Source organism: Canis lupus, chromosome 5, assembly GCF_011100685.1.
Source record: "Canis lupus familiaris isolate Mischka breed German Shepherd chromosome 5, alternate assembly UU_Cfam_GSD_1.0, whole genome shotgun sequence".
Classification (NCBI taxonomy): domain Eukaryota; kingdom Metazoa; phylum Chordata; class Mammalia; order Carnivora; family Canidae; genus Canis; species Canis lupus.
Genome location: NC_049226.1, coordinates 22,428,415 through 22,456,346, shown reverse-complemented (window position 1 = coordinate 22,456,346; position 27,932 = coordinate 22,428,415). Strand labels below are relative to the sequence as shown.

The window sequence follows — 27,932 nt, the reverse complement described above, 5'->3', positions numbered from 1 at the left end:
TGTAGAAAATATACTTGGGCCATTTGTCTCAACTGTGCAAACGTCTTGGGGGTCCTGGCCTGGCCAGGACCTATATGTATATACACATACATATAGGAGTGGAATTCCTGGGTAATATGGCAACTCTGTGCTCAACTTTTCGAGGAACCATCATACCGTTTTCCATAGCTGCTGTACATTTTACATTTCTTTTTTTTTTTTAAGATTTTATTCATTCGTGAGAGACAGAGAGAGAGAGAGAGAGAGAGAGAGGCAGAGACACAACACAGGCAGAGGGAGAAGTAGGCTCCTTGTGCAGGCTCCATGCAGGGAGCCCAACGTGGGACTCAATCCCAGGTCTCCAGGATCAGGCCCTGGGCTGAAGGTGGCGCTAAACCGCTGAGCCACCAGGGCTGCCCCCATTTTACATTTCCACCAGCAATGCACCAGGTTTCACTTTTTTCACATCTTCACCAATACTTGATACTTTCTTTTTTTTTTTTTTTATAATAATCATACTAATGGGTATGAAGTAGTACCTCATTGTGGTTTTGATTTGCATTCTCCTAGTGATTGTTGCTGTTGAACATATTTTCATGTGATTATTGGCCATTCATATATCTTCTTTGGAGAAATGTCTATTCAAGTCTTTTTACCATTTTTGAATAAGGTTGTTTTGCTGTTGTTGAGTTGTAGGAAGGAAGTCTTTATGTATTCTGGATAGTAATCCTTTCTCAGATATGTGATTTGCAAATATTTTCTCACATTCTGCGGGTTGTCTTTTTGATAATGCCTCTAATGATAGTGCATAAAATTTTTAATTTTGATGAAGCACAATTTCTCCACTTTTTCTTTCATTTCCTTTGATGTCATAGCCAGGAAATCATTGCCAGATCAAATGTCATGAAATTTTTCCTGAGCTAATTTTGCAGAATCTTTGTTCTTTGTCACAAACAGTCCCTGGATACTCTGCACAGTTGCCTTAGTGTTCAGCTAATGACTGGGCAAGTGATTTCCTTAAGTGCCTCTTTGTTGAGTGGCTTTGCATGTATGTTGAGTCACACATTCAATGATTAGGCAGGAAATTTACAACTCTGCCTTAGCCTTTACTTCCTGCTTCACTAGGCCTCAAGGTCAGCCAACAGATTAGGGTTTTCTCAGATCTTTGTTGAGTATGCTCATAGCCCTGAACATGTGTATGGCCTTTTAGACTCTCAGGAGTTTGTTGGAGCTTTTCAGAGGCCCCTGTAGACATCTCATTCCCTGGTTTTACCTTTTGGGATTTTTGCTTAGGTTCTGGTTAGCCCCAACCAATATCAGCTCCTTAGGTAACTGCATTGTTAAACAACTGCTGCTGATTTTGGGGGGTGGGTGGAGTGGGGTGGGGGATAAATGGCAAGAGATATGACTGTTTGCAGAGAGAAGTCTGGGTTAGGTCAAATAAAGACAAGCTCTGAGAATGGAGTGTTTTAGGGAGGTGCTGGACAAGCCAAGTAGTGACAGTTCTCTGCAGATAGAGCTTTTGGGAAGTCCCAAACCCTCTCTTCCCTCTCAAGTGACCACAAGGTGGTTGCTTTTAACAACTATGGTAGTTGCAAGGGCATTGGTTTTCAAGCCTGAGTAGCTGGGAGGCAGAAAGTGGGAATAGGGCTAATTAGAATGCTATAAACCTCACTGTTCTTACCACAACCCAGCCTTTTTTTTTTCTGTAATAAATGCTCCTTGGTGTTTTGCAAAGCCTCCATTAATTTCTAGAATCCTGAAAAAGTTGGTTTTGCATAATTTTTGCCAGTGTTGTTTTTGTTTTTAATGGAGGAGCAGATTTACAGAGGCCCTTACTCTGCCCTTCTATGCATGCTTCAGCCCCTCTAATTTTTAGCTTTGATACAACCCTGAGTGAAGAAAGGCATTATGAAATGACTCCAGGGTGCTTCCAGGGGGAGAAATTTTGAACCAGTGATAGAGACTTAACTCTAGGGTGTCACTGATGTTTGAATCTCTTCTGGCTCTGGGCACTCTTGAAGACAACTGGATGTGTAAACATTTGAGTCTGGTGCTATCAGAATTTCAAGTAATGGATCCCAGCCTGTGGTGAAGAAGTAAACCACCTAAAGTTCAATACACATAGGCCACGTTTAGCTCATTTCTGTAAAACTCAGGGAGCTGTTAATCCCTGAAGAGAATCAGGCCAAAGTAATAGGCCCATAGAAACCCATCTACAGCTGAATCAGCCTTGTTAGGCAGGGGACCTGAGGATAGGAAAGGAGTCTTTTAATATGACCACTGAAAATGTAGAACTTAAGTCAATAATTCTAAACAGAAATACCAATAAATTTAAACAATTAATTTTAGTCAGAACCCTGCCAGTGAAGAATAAATAGACAAATAATCATAGTGCTTAGAAGACTATTGTTTCCTCTCTCACTGCATTTGCCTGATGACACTTTACAAAATCCTGGAGCCTCTCCAGGGTTGACTGACGCTGTGCATGTGCAGCGGCTGGTCTGAGCTTGAGCATGTACAAGGGGATGCATAATCATAGCAGTTAACACCTGCTCACCCTCACTCTGGGCCAGACGCTGTGCTTCTCAGAACAGGATCTGGGATTGGTGCTCATCCATGATCTGTTTGTTAATGATTCCTGGCAGTAAGTATAGATGTCAACAATATGTATTTAAACATTTTTGTAGCAATTTGACACTGCTGCCATTTCCAAGCATGTGATCATTGTTTAAACATTTTATTTTCATTTTATTTTACAGAAGTATCAGTCTAAGTTTGAAAGAAGAACAAACTCCAAAACTGGTCCTTCATTTCAGATAGCTGAGAAACAGTATTCTATGTTACTTGCATTTCATAGATGAGGAAATGGAGAAATACAGAGAGATGAATTACTTGCCCCAGGTGACACGGTGAGCAGGTGCTGGGATTTGAACCCTGTTGACTTGACTTCAAGGCTTTGGTCTCAGGGACGGTACTGTGAGCCCTAGGATGCTGTACTTCACCCCATGGACAATGGACCATCGTTTGGCCTCCCTCCCCCCTAAAGCCTAGGATAGAACTTGAGCTTACCTATCACTAGGCAGGAGGTAAGCAGGAGGCTGCCAGTGGGGCCCAGACACTAGGGTGAAAGGCTGGGGCATAGGTATTTGTGTTACTAATCACTTGTGGCCGGGAAGCCAGGGTTTCCAGCCACAGAAATGTGGGTCTGAGCACTTCACACTAATTACCGTGGTTTCACAGCTGTGATCAATTCACGTTTTCTCACTTTGTGCTCGAGCCTGGTCTATGGGGACTGATGTGAGGAGGTGTAAAAATAAGTTCTGTTTCCAGCCAGATTAATTATGGGCTCTGTTAAGGCCCCAGTGCGACTGCCTGGGGCTGTAAGATTGATTGACTCGGCCCCAGGTCCAGCTGCAGGAAGGCCACACTGGCCTGTTACAGGCCTGTCCGAGGAGGGGCGACGGAAGCTGAGCCCGGCACCCAGTCTTGGCTCTCTTAATGCAGCCTCCCCATGAGGGCCTTTCCTGCCTTTCCCCACCCACTCAACCGAGTCATGTGCTGGGAAGATGAAAATGAGACAAGGTCTATAAAATGCCAAGGACAGGATGTGGGACATAGGGGATGCTCAGCAAAGGCGGTTTTTATTGTTATTAGTGTTACTTATTTTTATTGTTACTAATTTTTGTAAACATCTGTCTCTTACTAAACTGAGTTCCTTGAGGGCAGGACTGTTTCTTATTTTCTTTTATTGCTGAAACCTAGCATTGTGCTAGGTGTGCTGTGGATACTCTATACAAATGCTTGTTGAATGGATAAATTACTTGATTAAATTGACTCCAATTTGCATTATTTCCTCCTTATAACTAATCCATTTCATTTGTTACTGGCTTCCTTCCCCATAATATCCATATTCGGTAAATAACTAATTAATTCCCAGATGGGCTTGCCTCACAATTCATGGAAAGCCAGCCTCAAGTCTATTGGTTAAGTAAGACACTTTTCATTACAATGGTGCCCCAACCCTTTGAATTCATCCATATACTTAACTTAATTCAATCCATAATCATTGAGGTCCTGTTAGGATCGGGTGCTGAATTAACAGCTGGAAGGACACAGTCCCAGACATCAAGTTGTGTTCTGATTGGGGTGAGCACACAGGAGGGACCTGAACCATGGCTTGAGGGGCTGAGGAAGAGGATGGCTCTGCTGAGTGTTTCTGGATGAGCTAGAGGAGGTGGGGGCGCCGGGGAGGTGAGCAGGAGCCAAACAACAGAAGCCTTTGTAAATCTTGATAGGGAAGTTGAACTTCATTTGGGGACAATATGGAAAGCCAGAGGGGTGGGGATGGGGCAGGGAGGAGGTGGGAGCTTTACACTCTTGGATTTGCAGTGTAGACAGCCCACTTTCACCACAAAATAAGGAATGGACTGGAAAGGAGAAGCCTGGAGGGCAGATACAAGTTTTGTGAGGTCAGCTTTAGTAGGCTGGGTTTGCTTCAATGGAAAGCCTGAAAATCCAGCACTCTTTGTTGCCATGGCCTGAATCCTGATGGGCTCTTTTTACTGAACAAGCAGCTGCACAAACTCGGATCCAATCCACAAAAGGCTTAAATAAATTATGTATGTCAGTACTCCAAAACAAGCAATATGGCACCACGTATTTTATGAGGCGGTGAGTGAAGGGGGGGTTACAGGCGTCACACGTGTGTGTGTGTGTGTGTGTGTGTATACATGTATGTGCTTGTGTCCACAGAGGTGGGGAGGTCTCCTTTTATGAGGGAAGTAGAAAAATCTTGGAGACAGTGGAATTTACTGCGTGAAATTTGGAGAAAGGGTAGGCAAGAGTGGTGAGAGCTTATCGAGTTTTCTGAGGACGCATTGAAGACTGGAGCTTTCTGTGACATAGGGCTATGGCGTGCTGTGAAGTCAGGGGAGTAAGCAGGCACTGGGTGTGTGCTGGGGGCAGGGCACAAGTCAACGTGTACTCTTTGGATAAATGATTTTCAAGCTGCTAACTGAATTATGAAGTTAAGAAATGACACCTCTGAGAAACAGCTAATCAGAGTTGCTCACTTTGCCTAGACTCAGCAGAAGTCACAGGTGGTGGGTAGGGGTGAGTCTCCCGTGTAAAGGGACAGATGTAAATCATGTTCCCTATTCCTGCTGAAGACAGGGGATCAATACACTGAAAATGCAATTGTCGGGATGAGTTTTGCTGAAACAAAGTCTTCCTAGGGGTTGGTGAGGTTTTCCTCAGGGTGTCCCAAGTGAGCAGCTTTTTGAGAGCAGGGGTCCCTGCCCTGCTGGGAAGGAACCAAGCAGGTTGGGTGGCCACCGATCCTGTCCGAGTGGTCAGAATGGTTCAGATTGCCTTACAACAAGGTGGGTGTGGAAGCCACAGCCACAAGCCCACCTTTCCACCAGCCTTGACTCTAACTAGCCTGCCCACAGCCTCCTTCGGCTTCTTTGCTTTCTCCCACCCGCTCCTAGAAGGGCCGGATACGAGTCACACAAGCTGTGGTGAGGTACATCCATGCCCAGTGCTTTCTTCTCTACAGTTCATCCTGGAAGGAAAGGTTTCGTTTCCAGGTAAAGGAAGGTGAAGTTTCAGGAAGTAGGTGAGCGACACTGGGTAGGGCTGGGAGTGGCAATCCTGCTTGGATGTGAGGGTTTGGTCTTTGCCTCCCTCAGGATAACTGCCTCCAAGCAATTGTTTGGTACTTAGCTTCTCTGAGATAAGTACCCTGAAGATCGTCCTGCTTAATTGGCCAGATCTGCTGCATAGGCAAGCCAATTTGGTCAGGAAAATGCCAGCCTGATCATTTTCCAGTCTGGTGTGTTTCCTTGCCCAACCAGGGTTTCTTCCATCTGACTGCATTTTTTCCTATTTTTCCTGGCTTGTCCCATGGCTCTGTGGCCCATCTCTTGGGGAATCAGGCCTCCTGGAGTCCTACATTCAGCATCCTGGGAAGTCAGTGCGGGGCCCCAAGGAGAAAATGGGGCTTTTAAAAATATTTCTGTATTTGAAGAGAAAAAAACACATAGAATTTGTGATTCAGCGAACTTACTCAGCAATGTGGAAGAGATTAGTTTTTAATTACTTTAAACTTGAAAAGCAAAATAAATACGAATAGATTAAAGCAATCAATTCATTAATCTTATAATGCCATTTCTTTTCACTTGATACAATATAATTTATTACATTCTACTTAATTTTATTTCATTGTTGAATAGGTGACATATGTCATGGTTCACAAAGCTGTAAGTATAAAAACTTACACAGTGACACCTGGGTGGCTCAGCAGTTGAGCATCTGCCTTTGGCTCAGGTCATGATCCTGGGGTTCCAGGATTGAGTCCCGCATTGAGCTCCCTGTGAGGAGCTTGCTTCTCCCTCTGCCTATGTCTCTGCCTCTCTCTCTGTTTCTCATGAATGAATAAATAAATTCTTAAAAAAAAAAAAAAAAAAACTTACACAGAGATAAGTTTCCTTCTTAACCTTGGTCCTTATGTGCCTTTCCCTATCAATAATCACTACTTTGAAGGATTTTAAATGACTGAAATCGATCTTGCAAACCAATATTTGTCCTCCCCTGGGCTTAGTTTTAGTTCTATCCCACAGATTTTGTTATATTTTTAGATGATCATTTCTTAAGAAAAAACAAAAAAAATACATGTTATATAATGAAGACTGTGTTGCCATCTTTAAAATTCTTGTCCCTGTTTTTTCTACAAGCCATTCTCCAATGACTTCAGATGATCTGATAAGAGGTTTTGTGTCTCAAAATCCCATAAAGATTTGTTGAATGTCAACCTGAATCTTTTTTTTTTTTTTTTTGTCAACCTGAATCTTAAGATACATGTAGTAAATGATTAATACCATGGAAAACCTTATCCATAGTGGCATTCAAATTTTAAAAACTCTAAAAAGATTTTTTGGCTGGGCATGCCCCTTGTCCACCCAGGGTCTCACACTCTCAATGTTCTGTTAAACCAAATAGAAAGATGTTAGGGGCAATGGTCTCCACACTCTGTACTCCAACAAGTATGGCCTGAATACTACCCCTATCAGCTGCTGTGCTAGGTGCTGTGGTAGGGGAAAAGATGATTTTGAGGTAGTTCTACACTTGGATATTTTTGGCTTGGGGGGCATGTTGAGAAAGAGAGAGAATGTTAGAACAAGAGCAACAGGAAAAGTAAAGCCCAACTCTGGCCACATATTAGGGTTGCTAAGAGTGCTTTTTATAAACCACTGGTCCCCAAGTTTCACATCCTAGATTACTGATTTAGTTGATTTGGAGTGGAGCCCAGGTGTGACTGTGTTTTTTAAAGCTTCTCTCTTTTTCTTTTTTAAAAGATTTATTCATTTATTCATGAGAGACACAGAGAGAGACAGAGACATAGGCAGAGGGAGAAGCAGGCTCCATGCAGAGAGCCCGATGTGGGACTCAATCTGGGATCCCAGGATCATGCCCTGATCCCTGCTGAACTCCTGGTCTGAGCAGAAGGCAGACACTCAACCACTGAGCCACCCAGGCGTCCCTTTTAAAGCTTCTCTAGGTGACTCTATTGTGTATTCAGATGGCAAACCACTACTCTAAGGTCATCAGAGTCCAGAGTATTCACCTTGAATTGCATTGAGATACAAAAGCATGTATGATGCAAGCATCATATTAAATACATCAATTTACTTTGCTATCAGAGAGTAAAAGTGAACAATAAAAATGGTTTTCCCCTGATGTATCTGGATAAAGCCATCTACTATCTATTTGAACTTGACTGTGCACCCTGGAGCCATGGTTAAAGCTGAAACAAGCAGTGCAGCCCTCTTACAGTTTGGTGTAATAGCGGTACTCCTGAGCTTCATGGCTGGGTGTCTTGCCTCTGGACTTCTTTCCCTGCTCTTCTCTTTAAAATGATCACTACCTTCTTCTCTTTCTATCTGAAAACAAATTTTCTGTTCAGAGCTCCCAGCAGTACAGGCAGGATACTACTTCCTAAATTGGTCCAAAGGTTACATCACCCTACTCTATGCATGGTTCTGAGGAAATAAATAAAGTGTGTAACTTTGTTTAATGCAGTGTTTCCCAAGCTTATATGACCAAAGAACACTTTGTTTGTTCAAGAAGGTGAAGTGAGTTGTTCCAGAGCCCAAGTCTGCACCTTGAACGAAGCACTTACTAGGAGGTTAGCAGTCTCCAAGATGGCCCTCCATGATTCTCACTTGTGATATTTATGCCCTGCAGAGTCTCCTCCCATGCTGCATGACCAATGTAATATTGTGTGGGTAGTGGTGTGTGACTTCCCAGGCTAGCTAATAAAGGGGGCTGTGGCTTCTGCCTTGTTTGTTTGGGCAGCTCTCTCTGGAGGAAGCCAGTTGTCATGTTGTGAAGATATCCAAGCAGCTCTGTGAAGAGTCCACGTGGGAGGGAACTGAGGCCTCCCGTCACCAACAGCACCAACTCGTAGGTCAGCCACCTTGGAAGTGGGTCTTCTAGTCATAGTCAAGCCTCCAGCAGATGGTAGCCCTGACTGACATCTTGACTACAAGTCTCCCATGAGAGATGCTGAGCCAGAAATACCAGCTAAGGTGCCCCCAAATTCATGACTCACAAAACTGAGAGAGATAACAGATACTCATAATTGTGTTTTAAGCCACAATGTTTTGAGGTAATTTGTTATCCAGGATTGATAACTGATATATTGGGGGATTCTACTCTTGGGTCCCAGTTTCTTCATCCGTAAAGTGGAAATTACAGTACCTTCTTCCTACAGTTAATGTGCCAATTTTTAAAGGAGAAAATGCTTGACTAATAGTATGTGATCAATAATTGGGAGCTATTTTTATAAACACATTCAGAACATTATTTTTAGTTTCTATACCCTTTTTTTTAAAGATTTTATTTATTTATTTATGAGAAACATACAGAGACAGAGAGAGAGAGAGGCAGAGACACAGGCAGAGGGAGAAGCAGGCTCCATGCAGGGAGCCTGACGTGGGACTCGATCCGGGGACTCCAGGATCATGCCCTGGGCTGAAGGTGGCGCTAAACCACTGAGCCACCCAGGATGCCCAGTTTCTATCTCCTTTAAAATCTCATTCTATCATTTCATTTTGCTATTTATGCTCATATTAGCTGTTCCAAGTAGATGAAAAGGTCTTCATATTTTATTTCTTTTGTCTCTCCTGACCACATTTTGAAAATGGTCTTTCACATGCATAATATAAGCAATAATAGGTGGCCTCCAAAGGCTTGTGTTGTTGTGTCCTGGCTCCTTTAGAGATCTTGCTGTTAGCTGCTATCCTGCTACATTCACCCTACAGTCAAGTGTGGAGACTAGTCACCTGTATATGACCATTAGACCACAGGACAAACTGATTCATAGCTTTGGGATCCCATCTTGCCAGGTAGGATAGGTAGGTAGGATCCGGTAGGTAGATATCATAGTTGACAATGCTGACAAAGAGCTTTAGGAGCCTTACTACTCAAATACTATAGTTTCCATCTCCTCAAAAGCCCTTGAATCTCTCCACTTGTGTCTGTTCTCACAGCTACCACCCTAGACCAGGTAGTTACCTTGCCTGAACTATCATAATGGCTTCTTCCTACCTCATCTTCCAGCTGTCAGGACAGCCCCTCTCTTCTGCCCCAATCTTGCATTTAGAATAATCTTTCTAAAGTTTAAATTTGATTATGTCACTTTCCTGCTCCAAACTCTTTAACATGATTTATAAGACCTTGCAAGTTCTGGCTCCTATCTACCCTTCTTATCCCACCTCCTCACACACATCTATTTGCAGTTCTTGAGTATACTAGCTTATTTCTAGTCTACTGAGCTATGTACATAAATTTCTGTCTGCTCCAGGTTGTGTGACACATTAAGTTCCAGAAGATACCCCTGAAACACCACCACCATCAAAAAACCATAACTCTTTCATTCCAGATATGCTGTAGCTACATAAAATCCTACCATTCACTGGTAGAGACACCCAAGAGCTTAAGAGATATTTCCTCTTGTTAGATGGCAGATAAGTGGCATGGGGTAAGTAGGTGAGGGTTGGAGAGTTTCACACAAGTTTGGTGTCTAGGTATTAAACGTATACTGTCAACAAAACAAAACAAAACAAAACAAAAAACAACAACAAAAATTAACATATACTGTCCACATGACTTCCCAGATCGTTCCAACTGACTAGGTGGGTGAGAGTAGTTTGAAGTGAATGGAAAGAGGACCGGGTTAGATTCTGGGATGCATGGGCCAAGGCATGGACTGGACACTTTTTCCAAACTCTAGACTGAAAAAAAAACCAAAAAAACAAAAAATCCATGTCCACTTACTTGTCCTACAGGCACCCCAACTGCACATGTCCATGACCAAACTTATCGTGGGCTTTCCCAAACCTTCTGCTCTTCTAGCATTTCCTATCTCTATGAATTAATGGTGCTATTAATTACCTGGCCCCTGAGCCAGAAAACCTGGGCATAACCATATCCTAACCTCAGATGCAGTCACTCATGATGGCCTGTGCATTCTGCATGTTAAATACCCCTTCTTAGTCGGTTTTCCCTTTTTACCCAAAAATTGCTGAAGCCTTGGCCCTGAGGATCTTCATCTCTTTTTTGGACTATCGTTACAAGAGTTTCCCAAGAGATGCTCTGCTCCCAATAATGTCTTCCTCCATACATCTCTGAGAAATGTAAATCTCTCCTGATTAAAAATCCTCAGTGATTCCTTTATTCCATAAGACTGAGTCCCAGATCCTTGTCATTACACACAGGGACCTTGATGATGTGCCCTGGCTTCTTCTGCAGCCTCACCTTTGACCTGCGCCCCACTCCCATCCTACACTCTGGCATGATGAGCTCCATGCTATTCTGCTCCTGGACCAGACTATGAGATCTCATCTCTGCCCAGGACCTTTCTCACCCTCTCTGCCCAGAAAGTCTGTTTTCTCTCAGTCTACCCACCCCACAAACACTTCCCCCGAGGCACCTTAAAGCCTTAAAAGAAAGTCCTGAAAGATCTCTTAAAACCCAGTACAAGCCCCAGAGGCTTGCTGAAGTCTTTCTCGACCCCCATTCTGTCTTCTCCCCCTCAGATGAGTAGTTAACATGGTGGGTGTTCCCCATTTTAGCAGCAACTGGCTGACTGGAGGAGGGTGTGTGGGGGATGGAGTTCAAGTCTGTTAAGCAATGGTATGAAAAATTTGCTCAGCGGAAACCGTCAGTGGGAGGGAGGGTGATCTAGGATTAACTCTACTTTGGATTTGGCACCGTCACTTTGGCCCTCAGCCTACAAGAAACTGAAGTGGGCCTGGAGGATACGAGGCTGCTTGCTAGAAGAAATCAGTCTGTGAGACAGCAAAGGATGGCAGACATCCTCTCTGGGCCCCTCAAAACTTCCATGCTCGTTTTGGTGTTTGTAGAAATCTCAGTGTGAGTCTATGTAATGGGGAGGGGAGGAAGGGGCAGGGAACAGATAGAAAGGGAGAAAGAACATATCCTAGCCAAAGGCTTGAAGGGGGTGGCCCTCAGAGGGAGAGGGGAGGGCTGGGACTCTGAGTGGGTAAGGGGGAGAGGGGGAAGGAGAGGGTCATCCCATATAAACAGCTCCTTACCAGGCCACTTGACATTAAGGTTTGTACCTGGCACCCCCAAACCAGACTCTTACTTCTAGGTTGCCTTAGAAAAGCCAAGGTGTGTGTATGGGGCGCACTCATGTAGCCTCCTGCCTCCAGCCATTTACCCCATACACTATGACCACAAGGACCATTTCTCTACAGCAGACAGCCACATTCTGATCTTGCAAATGGGAAAAAAGTGAGTGTACAAAATGCAAGCTACAGCGTGCAGCCCCGCTGCTGGTTTGGAGGGAGTCCAGTGGGGACCACGGGCAGGGACTGCCCTTGCCTCATTCCACCGGGCCTCGTTGGCGAAGTGATGGTGGTGCTTTCCCAGAGAACCCCACGTTTTTTATTTCACCATTCAAAAGGAAGTCAGCTTTTCCTGAAGCTTTGCATAATTGGAAACATGCATTCTGGCAAAGGGGGCTGGAGAAATTCTTGGTACAACTCCAGCAAAAAGGCCAATCTCTCACCCGCTGGGTCTGACAGGCTGGCCTGCTGGAGCCTGGTGAGGCTGGGCGGGAGATGAAGCCCAGCGCCCAGCTTGCCTGCTAGGTAGCTGCACAGGCAGGGCTGCACGACCACCGGCCACCGTATAGAAAGGCAGGAGAGAGCTTCAGAAGGAAAAGAAGGGGGAGGACTGATGGGATGGAGCCATCTCCCTTAAAGCCCTCGCACACTTTCCCACTGAGACGTCTAACTCACACTGGTGGCGTGTCAGCAACGAACAGAGTGCTCACTGTATTACAAGCAGGTAGGTAGTTGTACCGGGGTGCAGGGGACAGAAGGTGGGTTCGTCTGCTACCTCATCACACATCTCTCAGCTTCCTAAATCTGTTTCCTCGTAGGTAAATTGGGGGACACAGTCCTGACCATAGAGCTGTCATCAAGGTTAAAAATCTACTTATGAAATATGCACAGTACAGTCCCTAGCATAGTATTAATGAGAGCCTTGCAAGTGACTTGATGACTTGATTTCTTCCTCCTGTTTATAAGACCTTGTTGGCCAGCTCATGAAGGGAGAGGAGACACCACCAGAGCAAACCTGGAATGTGCTTGGATGTATTTTGGTGCCTGTATGGCTCTCAGCTGGTCACCTATCTCCCATGTGTGAGGCTCCCCAACCATGTCACCTCTGCTTGGCTTGGCCCTTTGCTATTCCAGACCTCACCCTCAGAGCTCTGGCCCAGCCTGCCCGGGACCCAGATCCCCACACCTGCACTCTCTGTGCTTCTCACCTGATCCTGATCAGACTGCCCTCGGCTCCCGAGGCCATAGATGGCTTTATCCTCCTTTTCCTGCTCCAAGAAACGTCCAGGAATCATGACAATGAGAGATCGCAGCCTGCCTTGTCCAGCACAACCTCATTCCTGGATTTGAGAGAAAGAGGTTCTCAATGGTGAAGAGCCAGTCTTTGGAACACCTAGGCCTGAATTCTAGTTCTGGCTCAGTTATTAACCTGCTGTGTGACTTTGGGCAAGTCACCTAATGTCCCCGAACTTCAGTTTCTTAAACCGTAAAGTAAGAATAATAACAGCCTCACTGTGATATTATGAAGATTAAATTAGGATCTAGTACTTAGGAAATGTCTGATAAATGGTAGTTATAAAAACAGTTATGCTTATAGTTGTATGCAGGTGTATACACCTATACACACACACGCACACACACACATTATACATACTGTCTGTCCCTCCTCCAGGACTTGTCTCTATCTCTAGGATCCCACAGGAAAGGGGCACACACCCCACAGCTGGCTTACTCACGTGGGGGACCTGACTTCTAATCATGGTACCGCCTCTAATGAACTGTGTGACTCCACAGAAGTCACCTCAGAGAGCATTTTCTCTGGGCATTTTGCTGAGGTCTGAGCATCAAGCAGGCTCTCCCTCCAAACTGAGACAAAAGAGATTGTCATATTGGTGGACTCACGGGCCAAGGAGCCAAGGTCCTCATTGGGTTTCGGAGCTGTCAGGACTGGGGGTTGGAGAGAATGGGGAGGAGATACTGGGCTCTGATTCTGTTTCTTCTCCAGCTTCTGCCCCAGACCCTCCTTTGGCTACAGCAACCATGCAGGCTGCAGGAAAGGAGCTTCTCCAGCCTGGGGCAACTTCTTCCCTCCCTGTGCCCCAAGTCCCTGAGCTTTTGCCTTTGTGGCAGATCACAGCAAGGTCCCCACGAGCTGTGAATCAGGCCCTTGGAGCTGTAATAATCCTGGTGTCAGATATGGGGACTCCTGTTCTGACACATGGGCAGAATGCTTGAAAATCCAGGTCCTGGAAATAAGGAATAAGATAAATCTGAGATGCAGGTACCGCAGCTCCACGAGCATAGGAACCAAGGAAGAGAAAGGAGCTCACAAATATCAAGATCCCCAGCATGTGTGGCACTACATTCGCATTTTACATGTATTTGTGCCTCATTTATATTTCTACAACAATTGTGAAATAGCCCTGTTACCAGTCCCATTTTAGAGATAAAGAAGTTCAGGCTGAGAGTTTGTGTGACTTGCCCCAAGGTCACCCAACTTGTTGGTCCTAGTGTCAGGATTTGAATCTAGGTCTTTCTCACTTAACAGCTTAAGTACTGAGCCCTGAGCCATACAGGATGTTAAAGGGACCTTCAGTCTTGTGAGGTATAGACACCAACATCTTTGTTTCAGAACTGAGACCCAGACTTCCCCAAAGATTCACAGCAGGGATCTGAACCCAGGTCCCTCTCATGCCATAGTCTGTCTGAGAACAGTACCCTCCCCATCTCCCCAGCTGATGAGGGAACCTGGTTTAGGGTCCCTTGGGACAGGGCAGGCACTAGTGGAATTTTGTGGTCCCTGCTCTACTGAAGACTTTAAATCATTTTCAAATATACTGACCACTTTTGCCAATTTAGTAAAAGAAGTTTAACATCAAGAGGAAGCATAAAATTTATGAGGGATTTGTTTAATCTGGTACCGAATTACAAGAGCCATTTCAACTCACTGAAAGTATGAAAAGCATTTTGCATTTAACCAAACAAAAGTCTTATGAGTCCACTGATAATTATGCAATCCCAAATTTATGGTTCCTAGTTCTCATTGGATGAAATGTGAAGTATAACAATAAACTTGTCAGATTATGACAAATTAAAAGAGGAATGTGAGATATTTATTAAAGCAACAGGCATGGATGAAATAGACAGCTTGGGGCCTGATACTTGAGGATGAGAATAAAAATTTTGAGAAAATATCAACACGTCTGCAAAAGCAATAATCATTAACATCTGCCACAAAAGGTCAAAGGACCCAGAAAATTTGCATAAAAACAATTAACAACCAGGGGGAGTTGAACAGGGAAACCGGGTGGCCAGAGAAGTGTGAGTGCCTTTAGAATGTCTGGAAGTCTTCCTTTTCATGTGTAAGCCAGGAGTTTAGAGGTTTAGAGGTAACCTGGGGCTATTTCCCAAGCGAACCTCACAATATGCTGCTATGAAGACCCTGAAAAGATGGGTTTTTACCAGTGCCCCCTCTTGAGGGTGGTGGTGAATGGAATCACAAGACTGTGCTGTTGCCTTCACTGTATCCCCTTACCACTTAAAAAATACAATTCTGGGGATGCCTGGGAGGCTCAGTGGTTGAGCATCTGCCTTTGGCTCAGGGTGTGATCCCTGGGTCGTGGGATCAAGTCCTGCATCAGGGTCCCCGAGGGGAGTCTGCTTCTCCCTCTGCCTATGTCTCTGCCTCTTTCTGTGTGTCTCTCATGAATAAATAAATAAAATCTTTTAAAAAATAAAATAAATAAAAAATACAATTCTGGATCTTTTCTTAAACACTATCTTTCAATATATATTATATGTTTTAAATAAACTGGGGCTCACCTAGACTAATCCTGGGAACATGGGTGAGAGGATCACTCCAAGCTGCACTCTCAGCTGTTTGGGCCTCGCTTGCAGAAGCTCCAGACTTCAGGGAGCAGAGACCAACTCCCCTGAGCTGTGCCCTGTCCAAATTTCTGACCTGCATAAACATGACATGGTTGTGTGTTGTGCCACTAAGCTTGGGTGCTTTGTTATGTAGCAATAGGTAACCAGAACATGGCGGAGTCTCCTAAATTTTAAAGGCAACAGCTAATTCAAGATTTAAAAACAACACCAGCAATACAATCATGTAGGCCAATAGTGTGCAAGCCAAATGCAATTGCTCAATCCATTTCATGAGACAGTAATTTGAGATTTCAGCTTAAGAAATTATAAATGAAAAAAAAAAAAAAGAACTTATAAATGGTAGGTGGCTGGTGACAAGGGAAAACCAGGAGGGTGGATGAGATGGCTCCAGGGAGAGGCAGCAGGCACAGTGCTTGGGGTGGGGGGTGCCCAGCATTATAGCAGTTTCCAAACAGTTGATATTGTATAAATGAGAGCGCTCACTGAGAGACCAGAATCTACTGGAATACATTGGATAAACCTGGACACACTGGCTTCTCATGCACCGTATCCTCAGGTCTCTCAGAATCTACACAAGCAAACCACTAATGGCTATTTTTAAAGCAGAAATACCAAAAATTTTCTTCCTGCAGGGAACCTCAGTCTGGAGGATCTCATTTGTTTCTCCGGGGAGCAGCCAAGTGCTGTCTGTGTTTTCTTAGTTTGAGTTGGGAGAAAACGCTGCGCTGGACAAGGCATGGGCCAATGCTGTAAGGATACTGGGCCATTGCAAACAGAACCCATGTAAATAAGGCTGCTTGGACCCAGGACAAACTCCTGTATGCACCAGCTCCATTCAACTCATGAGTAGCTTTGTTGTCCATCACCCTGGAACTGGGAAATCCATTGATAGGAGCTTGCTGAGCAGTTACAGTTAGCAGAGTGAGAGCCACTCTTAGACACATGAAGTCCCAGAGTTAAGATGAGAGCTTACGACTCAGTCTTCTTATTTTATAGATTGGACAATCAATACCCAGAGAGGGGAAAGACCTGCTCAAGTTGCTCAGCCAGTTAATTAAAAAAAATTGAGGCCCCCGGCTCTGCAGTGTCCGCCATGGCCAAAGCCTACGACCACCTCTTCAAGTTGCTGCTCATTGGGGACTCGGGCATGCGCAAGACCTGTCTCATCATTTGCTTTGCCGAGGACAGCTTCAACAACACCTACATCTCCACCATTGGAATTGACTTCAAGATCTGCACTGTGGATATAGGAAGGAAGAAGATCAAGTTGCAGATCTGGGACACAGCTGGCCAGGAGGGATTCAAGACAATAACTACTGCATATTACCGTGGAGCCATGGGCATTATCCTCGTATATGACATCACAGATGAGAAATCCTTTGAGAATATTCAGAACTGGATGAAAAGCATCAAAGAGAATGCCTCAGCTGGGGTGGAGCGCCTGCTTCTGGGGAACAAGTGTGATATGGAGGCCAAGAGGAAGGTACAGAAGGAGCAGGTCATCAAGCTGGCTCGAGAGCATGGAATCCGATTCTTTGAGACAAGTGCCAAATCCAGCACGAATGTGGATGAGGCTTTCAGTTCCCTGGCCTGGGACATCCTGCTCAAGTCAGGAGGCCAGAGATCAGGAAACAGCCACAGCTTCCCCCGCCCCCCCCCCCACCCCCCCGGACTGACCTGAAACCCTATGATAAGAAGAACACCAGCAAGTGCTCCCTTGGCTGAGGACCCTAGGCCCAGAGGCTGAACCTCAGGGAGGCAGGGCTGTGGGTGGGCAGGGGAGAAACAGCAGGTGGGGCGGGGGAGGGGGTCTAGAGGAGGTAGATGGTGGAAGAGTAGGGAGCAAATGTAAAAGAAAATAGGAAGGGGAGAGGAGAGAAGATAGGACAGGGAAGGAGAGGCAAGGAGGAGAGAGAGGCAAACGAGCAGAAAGAGGTGAGGGGCAGGAAGAAGGGGAGGAGGAAACCACTGGTCCTGGGTGTCAGCCTTTCCTGGGACTTCAAGGGCAGACACAAATGTAAATAAAAAGTTGACTTGTTGTTACTAAAAAAAAAAAGAAAGAAATGAAACTTCAACTCAGCTTGCCTGACTTCCACTGAGCAACGTACTCCTTTCCCTAGGCTCTCACAATCTTTCTCTTTGACTTCATCTGAAGACCTTCAGTTTCGTTTGTTTCTTTCTTCATGATTTCAGGATTGGGTGAAGAAGAGTTTTCTAAAAAGCTTGAATTTTTCTAAGCCACAACTTCATGCTCACTTTCATAGTGTGTAGGAATGTCATAGAAGTATTTTATGTTGCCTTCCTAGCTCTAATGGCTACTGCTGAAGGGCTGAAGGGGGTGGGCTTATGTGGCCATATTTGGGCCACTGTACCCTACTTCCTACTCCCTTCTAATTCACAACTTCATGGACTAAAGAGAGCTGGCCTATCAGCTGGACAGCAAACTAGGACTCTGTCTCCTCCCTCAAAACTTGTTACCGCGAAACTCAGAAACCACAGATAGATGATAATGAGCATTTGAATTAAAAGGCTATATAGAGTAATAGCCATTACAGAGAAGTCTGTGCTGTGACATGGGAGTGGGGAGGGGAGACAAACCTGTGGGAAGAAGCAGAGGGAGAGATGTGCCGAGCAGGTGAAGGAGACCCAGCTTCCTGGGGCCTTGGGCAACCTGATGCCAATTCTGTGCCCACAGGGCCTAGCTGACCACTCTGTTCTTGTATCAGCTGGTCCTGAGAGTGAACGGACACATCAGACACAGCACCTTTCCTCAGTGGGCTCATAACCTAACAGTGGAGATAGAATATACAGCTGAGTATCTGCAGATTCTACTCTGGTGAGTCTGGAAAGGAATGGGATGGTTTATTTTAGAAGATCCCCACAATTCTGAAGACCAGCTAAGATCAAGAACACTGATGTTCCTTGCAGGTCCTCATTCCCTTGTATGCCTTGGCCACTGTCTACCTCTTGACCCTCATCTCTTTCCCAGGCCTGGTTCAGAATTTCGGCTTAGAACCGAGACTTTGCTGCTAATAAACACTTCCCCTTTTGGAGAGAGACTTTCCCTAAAATACAGAGGTGGGGAGAGGGACTTTCTCTAAAGTGCAAGGGTGCACAGGGTGCCCACACTCAGGGGTGTCCTCAGGAGGAGACTCAGTCCTGCTGCCCCCCAGCACAGGTCCCTGCTCTCAGCACTGTTTCTCCCCACGGGACAAACCCCTCTCTTTCCACTAAGAGCCTGTCCTTTCAGTGCCCCAAGAGTACCTTCTGTCCTCTGTTAGCACAGATGAGTTTCCTCAAGGGGCTGGGACAACAGAAAAGGAACTCTAGCACAGAGGGCAGAGAAGGTCACCACCTGGTTTCCACACCCTGGACTTCCCTTGGGCCCCACAGGGACGGCATAGGAGTAATCAGGTCTTTCTCAGGGGCTGCCCCGGGTCTTCTCCTGCCCCCCTGCTCCCCCTGCCCCTCTGCTGTTCATCAGACTGCTTCTCTGAGAAGCTCCACCCCCCTCCGTCTGGAGTCCTCGCTCTTTCCCTCAGAGAGGACCTCAAGCCCCTCCTCTCCATGTGTCTCTGTGGATCTGGGTTGTTTAGGTTAGAGGAGCATCCTGGACCTCTGAAAGACACAGGACTCTTGCCAGAGCTGCGTGAGGCAGTAAGGAGGGGAGCCAGCGCTCCTGGATGTGCTCCTTCATATCCAGTTTTCTCTGTGGCTGCAGGCCACAGTCCAGGGTGTGGACTTATTTTTATTTCTGGGTTTTTTTTTTTTTTTTTTTTTTTTGAGCCTAATACTTAATGGGAACACCTACCTCAAGAATGGACACATTTTAGGGAAGCTGGCTAGTAGCATCTTAAGCTAAAATGAGCAAGTGTTTCCTTACTGAGCAAGACAATTTCTATGTCCTTGGAGCCGACAGCTCCTCTTAGGGTACAGACACCACTCAGCATGTGGTTTCTTCCTATTCACTGTGGCTTCCCTAACAATGAAGAAGCCAGAGCTTTTGGGTTGCTCTCTGTGACACCAGGAAAAGCATCCCACTCACATTTCTGATTCTTGGATTATCCCATTTTTCCAGACTCATTTCTTGCTCCTCCATCTTGCCTTTATTCTGTTCCTACTACCTTGAATGCTCTCGTCCTTTAACGCTTTACTATTCTGACTCCTGTCTAATCTCCTGAACATGACACAATATTTTCATTTCCCATACAGAACTCTGGTAGCCACTACCCAGCAAAAGAAAATTTGAATGTCTGCGGTAGCACCTCCTCCTGGAAACATCTCCTACCATCCTCCTCCCTCTAAGTGTCTCCCCTCTGCTTTTATAGATGCCACAACCACCTCCATGGTGCACGGACCACAGTCAAAGGGCCCGACGATGGAGGAGTTGTGCTTTAGCAGAGGCTTAGAGCAAAAAGGGTCAGGGCCAAAGAATAATACTGGGGAAACTCCAGCATGATTTTAGAAGTCCATATGGGAAGTGGTAGAGAATAGAGGATAATGGACTGAATGAGAGCTGAGAGAGAAGCCACATCCTGCACAGGTAGGCCAGATGGTGAAGGTGAAGGATTTCTCCATAGGGATAAAGCTGTCACAGAAACACTGAAGAGAGGAGGAGAAGGAGGGATGCCCAGTGGATGTCTTCAGTTCTACTGGGCCTGGGACTTCAAAATTTTTTTGAACTATAAGTTGTAAAAAGACAAACATTTTACTTTACAACATGGCAGACATATATCATACCTTCCTGGGGACAAGTTTTATAAAATATACATGAAGGGCACTGATATTTTCTGTTCTATTCTACTCCATTCTATTCTATTCTGTCCTACCCCATCACATCCCATCCCCATCCCACCTCACCCCATCCCCATCCCATCCCATCCCACCTCATCCTATCCCCATCCTACCCTAACCTAGTCCCATCCAGCCCCCCAACCCCCATCCCATCCCATTCCAACCCATCACATCCCCATCCCACCTCACCCCATCCTCATCCTATCTCATTCCACCCTGTCCCATCCCCACCCCATTCTACCTCAGCCAAGCCCAGCCCAGCTCATCTCACCTCATCCCATCCCCTTCCCACCCACACCCATCCCACCCATCCCATCCCATCCCATCCCATCCCATCCCATCCCATCCCATCCCATCCCACTCTCTTTCATTACAAAAATGCTGATAGACTCTATAAATTGATCCTATAAACCATTAACAGGTCAGAGCCACAGTTTGTGTGTGTGTATGTGTGTGTTCTTTTCCAACATTTTATTTTGAAAAAGTTAAGTCTGCAGAAAAATAAAAAGGAAAACAAGAACATAAATATACTCTTCATTTAGATTCACAAATTAACATTTTGCCACATCTGTGCACACTTACTGCATGTGAAAATAACACATACATGTATGTGCATAAATATATGTGTGTATTTATATACACACACAATATGTTTCCCTTAATCACGGTGGTTATATTCTATAAAGTTGCAGCAAACACTGAATAGGCAAATACTGAATCATTGCTCCGAGGGAAAATACAGGGCTAGGTTCCTGCAAGCCTCTGATCACGTTTTTGTTTACCTTGTTTTATGCATGTTTCTTTTTAAAGACACTTTACTAAGTATATGCTGTTGATTCATGAACATTGAACTCACAGCCATAAGCACTATATAACTCATGCCTGAACAAAGATTTTCTAACACATGTATTTTCTCTGGACAGCTCATTTACAGCCTTCTTGCACTTGGGATCACTAGACAGCATTTGAACACTAGGCTGGGCACCATTTTATTTTATTTATTCATTTTATTTTTGGGGGGGGGCACCATTTTAGAAAGCAAAATCCTCCCCCCAAAATAAACCCACAGAAGTATAGAAAACATGGCACTAAATAGACTGTGAAAGGGAAACTTGTTTTCAGCCTGAGATAAGTGAAATGAAGGTAGAGGGTCACCTCTACAAATAAATTTTAACAAGCAGGCAGATTTACAAATATGGAATCTGCAAATGCTGTGGGTTGACTGTGTGTATACTTGAGGGTTGCAGACATCATATCTCCTCACCCCTGAATGTGCCTCTTCAGAGTAAGGATGTTCTACAACGAAACTACATTTCCATTATGCATCCCAGGAAAACTAACCTTCATCCAATATCATCTGGTATTCAGACTTCTCCAACTGTCCTCAAGGATTTTAAGGACAATTTTGGGGGGACCAGAATCCAACCATGGTTTGCCCCCACATTGCAGTTAGTTATGTCTCTTTAGCCTCCTTTATCTAAACAGTCTCATACCCTTTCTTTAAATGGAACTGACACTTTTGCAGAGTTCAAATTGTCTCTCAGAATGTCCCACATCCTAGATTTGTCAGATCACATCCTCATGATTCCATCCTGGTGATCACTGTGTAGATGATTCTGTGTACTTCTTTTGGCACGCTAGGGGAGGGCTTCTGATGTCAATTCATCCCTCTGCTGATGAGGAGGAGTTGGACTCTATGGTTAAGGTGATGGCCCATGGTTCGAAAAGCACAGCTTTAGGTGAGGTAGAGGCAGTGTTGCAGGAGAGGGGAGGATGAAGGCTCAAAGAGAGGAGACAAGGGCCAGGAATTACTGTGTGATAAATGGCACAGGAAGGCCAGGGGCTGAGTCCTGGCCCTGAAGAGCCACAGTCTCCCTCTGAGTGCAGAGGGCCTGCATTTGCTGAGGAGCTTTTTGCCTGCCAAGAGCATGAAGAAACACAGTGTCAGTGTCTGGGGACTGAGTTTTAATTTCCAGTGAAATTGGGACAAAGTTCCTTTAGGCTAGATATAATTTCTTTTTAAGCCTTGGGTTCAAAGCCTTGGAGCATTCTAAATGCTTAGGAAATTGTTGGGGGTAGTAACAAAAGGCAGAATAGCTGGTGCCTGACATAGAGTTTTTCTATGGCAGTGCCACGAGATGATTTAATATTTAATATGATTGTGGTCAAACCAAGTCTGAATGGAGTGAGCCTGAAGCATTTCTAGCACTGCAGCCAAATGGCCAGGAGCCCAAAGTGATAGAACTGTGGTTTACTCACCAGCCTTGAGAGTAACCTTTGGGGCTGGTTGAACTCTCAGACACCACTTGGTATTTCCTAAGAATGATCTGTAATGCATTTGGGAAGCCTGTTTGAATCATCCAATTAGACCGTGTTTTCTGAGGGGCCCCCACGGCAGAGCTGAAGGGAGCTTCCCTCTCCTCGCAAGGCAGTTTCCATTCTCTATACCTCCTCTGATTCTCACAGCAGCCCTGTGCAGGACCCCAGGCCAACGTTACTGTCTCTGTGTGCACACAAGGAGACTGAAGCTCACAGAAGTCAAGTGACTTGGGCATATCACAAAATCACTGAATGGCTGCCATCTATAGAGGCCTTGACTTTCCCCAGCCAGGTGTCCATCCGACTGTGGCTTTGGGAGTTAAGCAGGAGCAACAGGTCATTCATTGGTTGGGAAATGCCCCCATGAGCTATTGCCAGCTTGTGTTTCTGTGTTGGACTCCAGCAGTCCTTGACTTATCAGAGAGAGGGTCTGTGCAGTCAGAACTGGTCAGAAGGCACCCACTAAAACCCCATCAATTTTCCGTAAGGTCGGGAGGGCTTACTCCACTTGTTTCACTTAAAATAGTCCCATAACTTAGAGGTTAAGACCACAGGCTTCGAGTTGGACCAAGATTGGAACCCCAGCTCTGCCTTTTACTAATTTGTTAACTTGAACAGGTTATTTAATCTTGCTCACCATTAATCTTCTCCTCTGTAAAACATGGATAATAAGACCTCTCTCTAGGTCTTATTATTAATGAAGACTGAGTTATTATATGTAAAGCACTTAGATCAGTACTGAGTGCTCTATAGTTATTAACTGTTACTATGTAATGTATTTAGTAAGCACTCAAGCAATAGACAATGAGGTGGCACTGGGACATTTTCATAAATAATGGTTACTATCTGCAGATGTCATTGAGCACCACCAAGTAATGGTGGGTTGTGATGTGGGTTCAAAGAGGCTAAAGAAATTTCACCAAGCACAGAAGCCCACCATTTGCACTTGCTTATGATGTGCCTCATGAGATAACTTTCCATCTTGCCATCAACATGCACTGAGGTAAATGCTGGACAAACAGGGATAAGAGATGTGTTGCTTGCCCTCAGAGTTCTTCCAATTTGGCTGGTGGGGAAATAATGCAGAAATTTGTGCATAAAATATACAAACAAGGGAAGGTAATGTTGGCCACATGGAGAGGGTTGGGTCTCCTTGGGGTCCCCTTGGGAGAATGAGGGAGGCAAGAACCAGAGCAGCAGAGCAAGGTCTGGTAGAGGAAGTAGACTGGAGCAGTGGTTCTGGGTTTATATTAGCCATCCCCATACCCTCCTTACTGACCAGGGATGAGAGAGCCTAATCTTAGTGACAGGTCCCAAATTGATGTGTCCTCAGAGAACTCACAGGTGCAGTTACCCTCTGGTCAGCTCAGAGGGTCTAGGCCACTGGTGTGGGTTTCAGACAAAGTCAGACTACACATGGGTCAGGGCAGCTCTGCCCATCTATTTATCTGTCTGTCCATTTATTTTTTACCCATATGCTTGTCTATCTATCCACGTGTTTGTTCATTTGTCTGTTAGTCTTTTCATCCATGTGTCTGTGTGTGTTTATCCATCCACCCACCTAACAGTACAATCATCCATCTACTATCAACCTGTCATCCTTTCATAGTTCTATTTCCCATCTTGTTCTAGGAAAGATTTTTCAGAGGGTCACAAAGAACACATACCATGATAAAAAAAAAAAAAAAAGCAAATGCATGCACAGAGGTATAAAAATGTATAGAATGAGAATAGGGAAATACAACTCAGACTATGTTGGAAGGACATAACTGGTTGCTGCTACAATTGAGCTACAGATTTGTCTCCTATTTTTATGGTTATCTTCACTGGAGTAGAGACAATCTACCATGTGTTCAGGGGAATAAAGCCCGTTTTTCTTGTTCTCAGTTCAACAAATACTTTATCTCATGAAGTTTCCATCAGTTTCCAGGGAGAGGCAGCAGTCTGGTGGTTCCAAACAATGACTCAGGCCCGAATTCAAAGCCTGCATCCATCACTGAACAACTGTGTGACCTTAGGAAAATCACTGTGTTTCTCTGAGCCTTACTTTCCTCATCTGTAAAAATGGGTTAAGCATGGTGACTGCCCTCAAAGAACTGCATTCAGGTTTGAATAAGACTGTATAGATATAGATATAGATATAGATATAGATATAGATATAGATAATTATAGATAATTTTTTTATAAATTTATATAATTTTTATATAAATTATATATATATATAATTTTTAAAACCATGGTATAGGACACATGGTCAGTCTTCAGTAGAAGGCAGCAATTGTTACTTGTGAACAATCAATCTGTTGAATGTGGTTGGGAACTGGCATTTACTCAGTTCTGCATGTAGAAACCATGAGGAGAATCAAGGCCAGAATATCTGTGACCAGGACAGTACCTGCTAGCCCTGGATGAGTGGGAAAGACTCTCATTCCCCACAGTTTCTCCTGTCTGTTAGCAATCAGCTTTTTCCCAGCCCCCAAGGTCCAGGCAAGGTAGTGGGCTTGGTCAAATTGCTCTGACCCCATTGCCCCAGCTGGAAAGCAGAGACTTAGCAAGCTGTTGAGACTCACCTAATCTTCCCAGCAGCCATTCCCTTTGCACTTACAGATGATTAATTGCATAAGAGAGAAGGTCTGCATCCCTCTCCTTGGCTGGGATTCCCTCTATCCCTCAAGCCCCTCATAGCTGATAGTAATTCACTCTTAACCTTGCAGTCTGCCTGGGCTTGATTTGCATCTACAAAGTCTGTATATCCAAAATATGATTTGAACCATCTCTCCTTAGAGACAAGGGGTGGGAGGCAGGGGCAAGCTGGAGGTAGTATGGGTTATTCTGTCTAATGGCAAAAGCCCATGACTTAGTTGTGAGTGTATTTGTATGCGAGGGAGGGTAGGGTGAGAGTAGAACCATTTCATTTTGTTTTTACTTCTAAGTATCATACAAATGGTCTCTGGAATCCTCTGGCAGCTGGTGGACTTTGATTCAGCAAGCAATGAATTATATCCTACAGTTGTGAGTAAAATTACAAATATCTTCAAGATGTTCCGTACTCTGGGAAAGGGCAGCCAAGCCTTGTTGGCTCTGTGGGTTGTCTCCTGTTGGAGGAGCAAAATGCAGCACCGCTCTCTCTGAAGAGGGGAAAGAGAAGAGTGGGAGGGATGTGGGAAGAGGCACAACAGAGAGACCAGAGAGGAGTATAGTTGAGGGACACAGCCAGGGCCCAGTATGGGGTAGGGATGGAAGGAAAAGCCTGAGTGAAGTACCATGGACTTCCTCCAGGCTCTGTGTGTCTGGGGAGCAGCTGTGTTCATCAGAACTTGGTAGAATGCATACTAATTGACAAAGCCTCCTTCATCTCAGCAGCAAATATTTACCAAGTCCCCCCATGTGGGAATAGATGGCTTAGGATTTGCAGTCATCAGAGCAAGACAAAGACATATAGTGGCTCCAAAATGATCAATTATTCACTCAACAAAGATTTGCTGAAAAAAGATACCTAATGGTATGCTAATACTGAATAATGCATTCAATTTCTATTACTTGAAAAACTAATAGAGCCAAGGCATATGCCACTGGGCTCCCAGAGACCTCTGCTGAATACCATTGTGCTGAGACTGCATGTAGTCTGACCATGAGGCTAGGTCTCCCCTACTAGCCTGTGAACAATACAAAGGCAAAGATTGGGTTTTATTTATCTGGCATTATAATGCCATCTCCTCTCTTCAACACTTTTCTTGGCTTGGCAACTAGTAGTATTTAGGAAAGTTTGTCAAATGATTGAGATAAAGTTAACTTTCTCTTGTCTCTGTTTTCGGGGTCAAGTAAAAAGCAAAGAGCTCTCACCTTTTAGATTGCTTCCCTGGAAGGGAGTTTTGGCCCTGTCCCAACTCATCATTGTGACAGTCTTGGCTGCACACTACTGAGCCCAGTGCTGAGGAGTTGAACGCTGGGATATGTTGTCTTCAAAAATATAGCTACTGAGTAACTATAAAGAACAGATACTGAGATTTGTCTGGGGATTTCAAAAACAATTCATTGACTTAATATCCAATTTCTAAAAGCAATGAAATTTCATCAAATGCATACTTAATATATGGAAATTCAATAATTTGCTAGATGAAAGTGAAAGAGGGAAAGTTTCCCAAGTGTGCAAGTACACATGCAAATACACACACAAACATACTTAAGTGAACTAGACCAGTCTCCCTGACAATCCACTCAGTGGTTATAGACCTAGGAGTGTACGTGGGAAATTAAAATATATCCTTTTCTTCAGGTGGGACCTGTTTTTATGAACCTTACAAGCAGGAATGTTTTGTCACTTCAGTGTTGAAAGGATTTTTTTTTCCTTTTGTGTTGTTGTTGTTGTTTTAAACATGATACATCTATTCCCATTTCATACTCAGTTGAAGAAACCAATCTATTAAAAAAAAAAAAAAAAAAGAAACCAATCTATTGTAACCATGAAGGAAACCATAGCTCTGTTGAACTCACTGAGAAATGTGGTCTCCAACATGGCACTCTCTTCAGGAATTTCCAAGAGTAGTTTTAATCATTTGTGATTGTATAAGTTCAGTTTTAGATGCATAAAATAGAAAACTCAAATGACATAAGCAAGAGAATTTCTTTCCAACCAAAAAAGTGTCTACAGATGAAAGTGGGCTGGTGACTCCATCCATGGCTGTTAGGAACCATTTTTTTTTTTTTTTTTTGGCTGTATTAGGATTGGCACATATTTCCAACTCAAGGTCACCTCATGACCCAAGATACCCTCAGAAATGTTTCAGAGGCCACAATCCAGGCAAGAAGGAGGAAGGGAGGAAAGAACAAAAAGGTGACTTTCCCAGCCAGGTAAACCCATCTAAAATGCTTTCCAAGCAGCTCCATACAGTGACTATAACTTATAATATCACTGTCGACACAGTGATATTATACACAGATTATATTTCAAGAGAAATATAATCCTTTAGCTGTGCATACTACTACCCATAATAAAATTGGGGTTCTATTAATGTGAAAGAAGAGGAGAATGATTATAAGGGAGGCAAACAAGCTCTCTGCCACAGTGAGTTTCTGCTCATGAGTTGACTTCAAAATCCAACTCTCATGTAAGATAAATCTCCAGAGTTAACTCAGAGCCCTTCAGGTCCTCTTAGGTGGTTTCTGACTTGCTGGCTCCTGGAGGGCAGAGGTGCTGACATGGGCTAACCCAAAGGGTGTCAGTCTGATAAGGTGTGAGTTTGCTCTGCTCTTTGGATGAAGAGAAGCTAGCCTTGGGGGCAAAAAACAGGTTTC

At 44.5% G+C, this 27,932-nt stretch overlaps 1 protein-coding gene across 1 annotated transcript; it reads left to right on the top strand.

Annotated features, from left to right (window-relative positions):
• The first annotated feature begins 15,885 nt into the window (after positions 1–15,885).
• On the top strand, positions 15,886–17,205 carry LOC100686869 (ras-related protein Rab-13-like). Its single transcript, XM_038536231.1, has one exon. It carries the CDS (start codon positions 16,618–16,620, stop codon positions 17,203–17,205), a length of 588 nt encoding a protein of 195 aa, XP_038392159.1. The 5' UTR covers positions 15,886–16,617.
• Positions 17,206–27,932: the final 10,727 nt, after the last annotated feature.